Source organism: Mus pahari, chromosome 20 (genome assembly GCF_900095145.1).
Source record: "Mus pahari chromosome 20, PAHARI_EIJ_v1.1, whole genome shotgun sequence".
Taxonomy (NCBI): Eukaryota; Metazoa; Chordata; class Mammalia; order Rodentia; family Muridae; genus Mus; species Mus pahari.
Window position 1 is genome coordinate 8,420,120 of NC_034609.1, and position 8,385 is coordinate 8,428,504.

General features: G+C 46.9%; 1 protein-coding gene and 1 non-coding gene across 2 annotated transcripts in view; one reads left to right on the forward strand and one right to left on the reverse strand.

The window, feature by feature from the left end:
• Positions 1 to 2,248: 2,248 nt before the first annotated feature.
• Asf1b (anti-silencing function 1B histone chaperone) overlaps positions 2,249 to 8,385 on the forward strand; it is a 14,943-nt gene continuing 8,806 nt past the window's right edge. The window contains exon 1 of the mRNA XM_021220184.1: positions 2,249 to 2,680. Within this exon, the coding sequence (XP_021075843.1) occupies positions 2,572 to 2,680 (109 nt within the window). The 5' untranslated portion in view covers positions 2,249 to 2,571. The remainder of the gene's footprint in view (positions 2,681 to 8,385) is intronic.
• Positions 4,238 to 4,341, reverse strand: LOC115062714. The gene has a single exon (XR_003842646.1). It is a non-coding gene; the product is annotated as a small nucleolar RNA U13 (small nucleolar RNA).

An 8,385-nucleotide genomic window follows, 5' to 3' on the forward strand; every position in this document is an offset into this window, starting at 1 on the left:
AAAGATTTAAGAGAACGTGACAGAAGGTGATCTGTTGTACAACAACAGCAACATTAGAGATTTCCAGGAGAAGAACAGCTCGTCTACAAATCTCAAATTACTTGAACAGTCAGATGTAGTGGCACATACATGCCTTTAATTCTAGCATTTGGGGGGCAGATAAGCTCCTGCCAAAGAAGCCCTATCTGGTCATCAAGTGCTACTGTTCATGAGGACTATATTAGAAATGTTTAAAACCATATTAACTAGTACAACCCTTCCCTCAACCCACTTTTTAGACAGGGTCTCAATATGTAGTCCTGGTAGGCTTAGAAGTAACTACATAGACCAGGCTGGCCTGGAACTCACAGAGATCCATCAGCCCCTGCTTCCTGAGTGCTGGGACTAGAGGTTTGTACCACCATGTCTGGCTTGAAATTTGTTTTTAAAAAGTAGGGAAAGCCTGGAGAGATGGCTCAGCACTTAAGAGTACTTGCTGTTCTTGCAGAGGATGTGGGTTCAGTTCCCAGTGTCCACATGAAAGCCCAAAACCATCCATAACTCTAGTTCCAGGGAATCTGATGCCCTCTTCTGACCTCTGTGGGCACCAGGCAAGTACACGTGTACACACATACACATCGGTAAAACATTCAAACATATAAAATAAGACAGTTTGCCAGGGTTGTTAGCTAATGCTTTTTATCCCATATCTTCAGAGGCAGAAGCAGGAGAATCTCTAGGAGCTCCAGGTCAGTCTGGTATACATGGTGAGCTTTCCAGGAAAGCCAGGCCTATGTAGAGAGGCCTTGTCTTAAAAACCAAAAATGGGGCTGGAGAGATGGCTCAGTGGTTAAGAGCACAGACTGCTCTTCCGGAGGTCCTGAGTTCAATTCCCAGCAACCACATGGTGGCTCACAACCATCTGTAATGGGATCCAATGCTCTCTTCTGGTGTCTGAAGACAGCTACAGTGTACTCTTATACATAAAATAAATCTTTAAAGATTTATTTATTTATTATATGTAAGTGTCTTCAGACACTCCAGAAGAGGGCATTAGATCTTGTTACAGATGGATATGAGCCACCATGTGGTTGCTGGGATTTGAACTCCGGACCTTCAGAAGAGCAATCGGGTGCTCTTACCCACTGAGCCATCTCACCAGCCACAAAATAAATCTTAAAAAAAAAAAACAAATAAGTAAATAAAATAAAAACCTAGCCAGGCAGTGGTGGTGCACACCTTTAATCCCAGCTCTTGGGAGGCAGAGGCAGGCGGATTTCTGAGTTCGAGGCCAGCCTGGTCTACCCAGTGAGTTCCAGGACAGCCAGGGCTACACAAAAAAAAAAAAAAAAAAAAAAAAAAAAAAAAAAGATGTGATTGGTAAAAGGTTGTGTAAGAAACTATGACAGGGTATAGCGAACCAGAAAGTGAGGAGAAAAGATAAGTTTCAGTTGTCTTATATCATCATAGACAGCGGCAGTTAACTGTTTGGTTTGGTTTTGGATCAGGGTTTCTCTGTGTAGCCCTGGCTGTCCTAGAACTCGCTCTGTAGACCAGGCTGGCCTCGAACTCACAGGTCCACCTACCTCTGCCTCCCGTGTGCTGGGATAAAAGGTCTGTGCCACCAAGCCCGGCCACAACAGCGAATTTTTTTCAACGGGCTGAAAAGCGGAGTGCAGAGGCAGGATTCAAACCCTGGTCGGCCCACGAACTAGAACTTCTTTCGTACTGAGACTCGATCCTGTATCCTCCCTCATCGCTGCGCCATCTTGTCTCGGGGGTGGTCCAGACCTTCTCGACAGTCTCCTCGACCGTGTCTTTCAAAGGCAGGAACCCCTCAGGGTAGTCCCCGGAAACGCTCACCTGCTGACAGCCGCCTAAACCGCCCAAGCCACTCTCTCCTCCTTCACGCTTTCCACTGCGAGGGCGTGCCATTTCCACGGCTCTCCAGCCCGGCGCGCCTCACGCCCACCACGATAGCCAATCACGTCTCAGGAACCCGCTTAAGGCCCCGCCCACGATCGCTAGTCAATCCCTGCGGGTGCCAGTGCCGGCCTCTCAGCGCGTTTTAGTGAGAGTCGCGCGCCACCGTTCGGCCGTTGGTGGCGCTGCTCTCTGTGAGGTGCGTCTACCGGAAAAGCGGAACGAGGGGCGGGGGGGATGCCGGTGCGGTAACCCTTGGGATTGGACGAGAGAAGTTCCGCGCTCTAACTCCGCCCACCCCGGAGCGAGCTAGTCCAGTCGGAGACTCCAGGGATTGGCTCCCGATAGACCTTTACGAAGCCAAGAGATTAACGTTCCGCCTCCTGGGGCCCTGGAAGAGGGAGCTTCTCTGATTGGTCTGCGGGTCCAGGCGCGCGCCTGAAGACGCCTCGAGATTGGCTGACGGCTCGCGCCGTCATCGGTCCTTAGCGGCGATTGGCTGGAGGGCGGGGCCGGCTATTTGAAGGGAGCGCGCTGAGCGGAGGAGCGCTTCAGAGGGAAGAGTTGGGAGACGCCGGGAGGTTTCCTGTCTTGTCGTCCCCCGCTCCTTCTCTGTCGCAAGTCTCTGTGAAGAAGTCCCCACAGCAGCTGCGGCTCCCGGGCGCGGTGATGGCCAAGGTGTCGGTGCTGAATGTGGCTGTGCTGGAGAACCCGAGCCCTTTCCACAGCCCCTTCCGGTTCGAGATCAGCTTCGAATGCAGTGAGGCCCTGTCTGACGGTGAGGCCGGGCCCGAGCCGGGGACCCCAGACCCTCCTGTCCTCGGGGCTTCGCCACCCCCAATCTCCCGGGGCCAACTAGATCTCCCATCAGATACGCCTCCGTGGCCCAGCTCCGACCTCTCGGCGGGGCCGACTCTGTCCAGGGTGCATTGTCCCGTGGAGGCCTCGTCACCCCACGCCTAGCACCGCTCGTCCTTGTACGCGGTCCCCGGAGAGGTGTCAGCCCCCACGGGGCTCCTGAGACCCGCAGCCACGCCTTTCCCTATGGCTAGACCCCGGGATGATGCCCTTCCTCCTAGGAAACCGTCCATGTGTCCTGTGGAAGCCCAACCTCCAGTCCCGTCCCCTCCTTTTCCTTGTGGGTATCTTTTCCTACAAAGCAGCCAGACTCTTCTTTGCCCTGTCTGCCGGTGGCAAGACCTTCTCCACCCCATGGCTCCCATCAACCCCTCCCCAGACAACTGCTTGCCAACCGTAACAACATAGGTGTATAGGCATATACGCCTTCTTTCTTTAAGTTAGTCCCAGATCCTATGTCTGAGCTTCCCCTGAGGAGAGATGGGGGCTTTTGACTCCAGGCTTTGTAGGTAACTTGGTCTCCCCAGATCCGGGTCTGGGTAAATGTCCTGAGGTGAGGGTGCCACAGCCAGGCAGGCCTCGGCCAGTTTCTGAGATTTCTGCTAGCTGCCAGCTAACTCGGTGCAAGGAACCAACCCCTCATCCCTTTGGATGGGCTGACCTTGTCTGGGGAGTGGGTAGACTGGCCAAACAGGGATGGGATCCAACTTCCATCAACTGGGAGGCCTCTGGCTTTTGTGGATCTTTCACAGAAAGACTTAATTCATCTGTGGGACATAAAGGTGGACATGGCTCTCATCTCAGAGATGAGAGGACAAGAGCCATAAAGAGCAAAAGACCTTTCAAATAAATCCATGGACATGTAAACTGTGAGGTCACTTTGGATTCTCAGCTTCCCGAGCAAAAGGCAAGTCCTGCTTTCAGAGGGAAGCACTCCACGAGGCCATTTCTCTACTGAGTGTTGAAAAGGATGTAGCAGCTGAGGAGGTGGAGTTCTGAGAGCCTAGGCTGTGGCAACTAGTGCCTCTTGGTGGCTGTTGGGTGGTATTCAGCCAGCCACTCCTGCTCACTTGGAGCTGCTATCTGTGTGCTTGGGGTGGGTCAGTGGCTCAGCCTCTCTCTAGTTTCTTACTCCTTAAGTTTAAACAAATCTACTTATGACTAACTATAGAATAAGCTGGGTTAAATCCTTACTGGAACAAGACAGGGTGTAAATAAATAAATAAAAGGTAGAGTAACTGTGGAATACGGTTTATTTGGAAGCCAAGAGGAGATATAAGGGGCTGATAGATTAAGGGATTCACAGTTCCCAGATGCTGAGAGATCAGGTTTCAATCAGCCTGTTTGTGCTTCTTGCATTTAAAAGTGGTTGCATGGTCATTGCCTAGTATTACTTTTATTCCTTATTTATAGAATCAGAACAGCGAGGCTAGAGTCAGCCTGTTGTTCATGTTTTTTTTTGTTTTTTTTTTTTTCATGTCAGACGGGTAATGTGCCCACGTCGTAACAAGGTTTATGGGCGGCACATGTCACGCAATGGCGTGAACACCCAATCATCACGCTTTATGAACCAGAAAGGATCTGTTGGTCATGTTTTAATAGGAGCAGGGTGATTTTTCCAAGTCAGTCAGACAGTAGTAGAAGCATTGTCACTGAAGTTTGTCTCTGAGTTCTGAGTCCAGGTTGTTTTTAAATTTTATTTTTTTTAGTTTAATTTGTGGGTGTGGGCCAGAGAAACAGCAAGTGATCTTTCTCAATTGCTGTCCACCTTTTTATTTTTATTTTATTTTATTTTTTTGTGTGTATGTTTTGCCTACATGTATTTATGCCACCACTTGAATGCCTGATAGCCACATAGTTCAGAAGAAGGAGTTGGGTGTTGTAGAACTTGAGTTACAGGCTTGTGAGTCTCCATGGAGGTGCTGAGAATCTTACCTGGTCTCTAGAAGAGCAGCCAGTGCTCTTAACCATGGGCTGTCTGTCTAGCCTTGTCCTACTTAAGAGAGTGTCTCTGTAAAACCTGGAGCTCCAGTGCTGGTAGCCTGGCTGTCTAGTAAGCCAGGGATCCATCATCTCATTCTCTTCAGTAAAGGGGTTTCTTTCCTTTCCTTTTTGTTTTTTGAAATGGGGTCTCACTGTATAGTTTTGGCTGACCTAGAACTTACTCTGTAGACTAGGCGGGCCTTGAAGTCAAAGATCTGCTTGTCTCTGCCTCCCCAGTGCTGGGATTCAAAGTGTGCACCACCACATGTGACCTCATTCCTTTCTTTTTTAATTTTATTTTTGTATCTATGTTGGCAGTGAGTGGCATATGCATGGAAGCCCCTGGAAGGCAGAGACAACTGATCCTCTATAGCTGATTTGAGATTCCCGACATGGGTGTTGGGAGTCAAACCTGGATCTTAAAGATCAATACTGGATTCTAGCCTTGAACTATCTCTCCAGTACCCTGAATTCAGGTTCTTAGGTTTTCATGGGAAAAACTATCTGCTGAGACATCTAGCCAGCTCTCAGATTCCTTTTCTCTCCTTCAGACCTAGAAAAGGAAGAAAACATTTACTTGTAGATCTTTTTTGTTTGCTTATGTGTATTTTGCCAGCATGCATGTATGTGTACCACATGTGCACCTAGTGCCCGCAGAAGCCAGAAGAAGGCATCAGATTACCTGAATTGGAATTAGAGACAATTGTGAGCCGCTGTGTGAGTGCTCTGGATCAAACCTGGGTCCTCTGCAAGTGTTCTTAAATGCTGAGCCATCTCCCCAGCCCCTACTGGCAAGTTTTATCTAATTTTAACCTCTTTATTTTTTGTCGGGGTGGTAGGAGTCCTGTGTGTGGTGGTGTCTCTTATTTTTGTGTTAGAAATCAGAACTACACACATGCTAAACAGTTGCTCTGCCATTGAGCTGTATCATCAGCTCAATGGTCTATTTTAGGAGAACATATTAGGAATGACCATAGAATTTCTTGTCACATCAGGACCCTTGAAAAGATAGAAGAGGGTGTGTTTCCTCTAAGTTATGATGGTTGGTTCTACTCCTTACATTCTGACGGGCCTGCAAGATGGCCTTCATCTTCCTAACCTCCTTTTCATGAATGGTAGAGAAGTTGTTTCCTTGCATTTTGGCACTATCTCCTGAACCCTGAGAAGCCTCCTCAGCCCTGGTCATCTGACCGGGTTTTCTGAAAAGCTCTGAAGCTCTCTTCAACATGTAGAAATAGACAGTTCCAAGGTGTAGTTCTACATTTAGTGGATTTGGCCCAGCTTCCCTCCTCTTCAGTGGAGAATTTCAACAGGTACTAGTTGAAGAAGTCAAAGAAGCCAGATGTTGTGCACCAGTGTTGATCAGTGTGATGAAGAAAAGACCAGGCAATAATGCACAGAAATTTTAAAAAAGAAAACAGTGCCCAGCTACACTCCTGTCGTGCAAGCAGATACATGAGCTACATAGGGAAGCCTGGTCTCAAAGAGCAGGAAGTATGGCACATACCCGTGACCCCAGCACTCGAGGGGTTGGGGAGAGTGATAACAGGATTGGAAGGTCAAAACCAAGCTTAGCTTCATAGCAAGTTCCAAGTCAACCTGGGCTACCTGACACTGTCTCAGAAAAGAAAGAAAGAAAAAAGAAAGCAAGCAAAGAAGGCCAGAGCATGATGGTACACACCTTTAATCCCAGCACTCAGGAAGCAGAGGCAGGTGGATTGCCAAGGCTACACAGACCTGTTTCAAGAAATAAAGGGAAAAAATAAATAAATAAAGGAGGGGAAAAAGAAAAGAATGGGCTGAGGGGTAGATCATTAATTAAGCACTTGTCTAGCATGTGTCAAGTTCTGGATTCTGTCCCAGTGCTATCTAAAACAAGCTCAGGTAAACTACAAAAAATTTTTACATATCTTTAGTAATATTTTTCAGCTTTGGTTTTATTTTCCCAAATTGTAAAAGATATATCCTAACGGGTCAGTGTCAATTTAGAGCATCAAAACAAAACAATTAAGCTACAGCGATAACTTGGTGGGTAAAGTTTTTGTTTGTTTTTGGTTTTGTTTTTCATGACAGGGTTTCTTTGTATATCCCTGGCTGTCCTGGAACTCACTCTGTAGACCAGGCTGGCCTCCTCGAACTCAGAAATCTGCCTGCCTGTGCCTACCAAGTGCTGGGATTAAAGGTGTGCGCCACCACTGTCCAGTGGATAAGTGTTATAGAGAAAGAGAAGCCCCAAAAGCTCTCTGTATATGTTGACAATATATTGTACTTAAGGTTATCCTCTTATCTCTATATACTTTATGGCTTAGGCATACCCACATTTACATGGATGTAAATACATCATACATATATTAAAAAAACAAAAATTGTGAGCACTTTTTTTTTCTTCTTCTTTTTTTTTGTTGTTGTGGTTGTATCTTTTTCTTTAATTGTGAGCACTTTTAAGCCCAGTGGTTGAGAGGGAGAGGCAAGAGGGTCTTTGTGAGTTAAAGGTCAGCCTGTTTATTCAGTGGGATCCTGTCTTTAAAAAAAGTGAAATTCAATCCTATGTTTGGTCATTATGACTTTATACTGTCTGTATGAATGTCCTGATGGTTCAGACCTATTTTTGAAGAAATAGTCTTCACCATTGGTCTCAGAGCTCTAAGTCCCTCAGTTTCCAGTATCCACAAATGTTCATGGTCCTTATACAAACTGGTATAGTGGTTGCATAGAACCTGTGCATAGTCTCCCCTAGACTTTATTAGTCTGACTTTTTTTTTTTTTTTTTGGACAGGGTTTATGAACCCTATGTTGGTTGAACTTAATATGTTATATGAGTCTAGTCCTTTTTAAAAAATATTTATTTACTATTTATTTTTATATGTAAGTACTCTGTAGCTGTCTTCAGACACACTAGGAGAGGGCGTCAGATGTCATTAAGGATGATTGTAAGCCACCATGTGGTTGCTGGGATTTGAACTCAGGATCTTCAGAAGAGCAGTCAGTGCTCTTAACCGCTGAGCCATCTCTCCAGCCCATGAGTCTGTTCTTGAATTCTGGATCCTACCTCCATCTCCAGAGTGCTAGAGTTACAGTTGTGTACCACAACAACCAGCCCCTTCCCGTAGACTAGTCATCTACAAGTGACTTCTTTTCCCATTTTTGGGTGGAGGGATGGGACAGACAGGTTGTGTATGAGGGAGTTGTTGGGTTGTCAGGAATCGTCTTGAGAATGCTCTTTTTGCTTTACCCATTGAGGCAGGTCTCTTAAATCCAGGGCTTGGAGATATGGCTAGGCTCACTTGCCAGGTCATTACAGTGATCCCCTGTGTCCACCTTCCAAGGCTGGAGTTATACAGGAGCCACTATACTCTTTTTACATGTTTATATAGAAAGCACTGTAATTACTGAGCCATCTCCCTAGCTCTACATGACTTCGTCTTAGTGTCAGCGTCTTAGTGTCAGTACTGTGGAAACAGATGTTATATGCTGTTTAAAGAATACATGAGCCGGGCGTGGTGGCGCACGCCTTTAATCCCAGCACTCTGGAGGCAGAGGCAGGTGGATTTCTGAGTTCGAGGCCAGGCTGGTCTACAAAGTGAGTTCCAGGACAGCCAGGGCTATACAGAGGAACCCTGTCTCGAAAAAAAACCAAAAAAA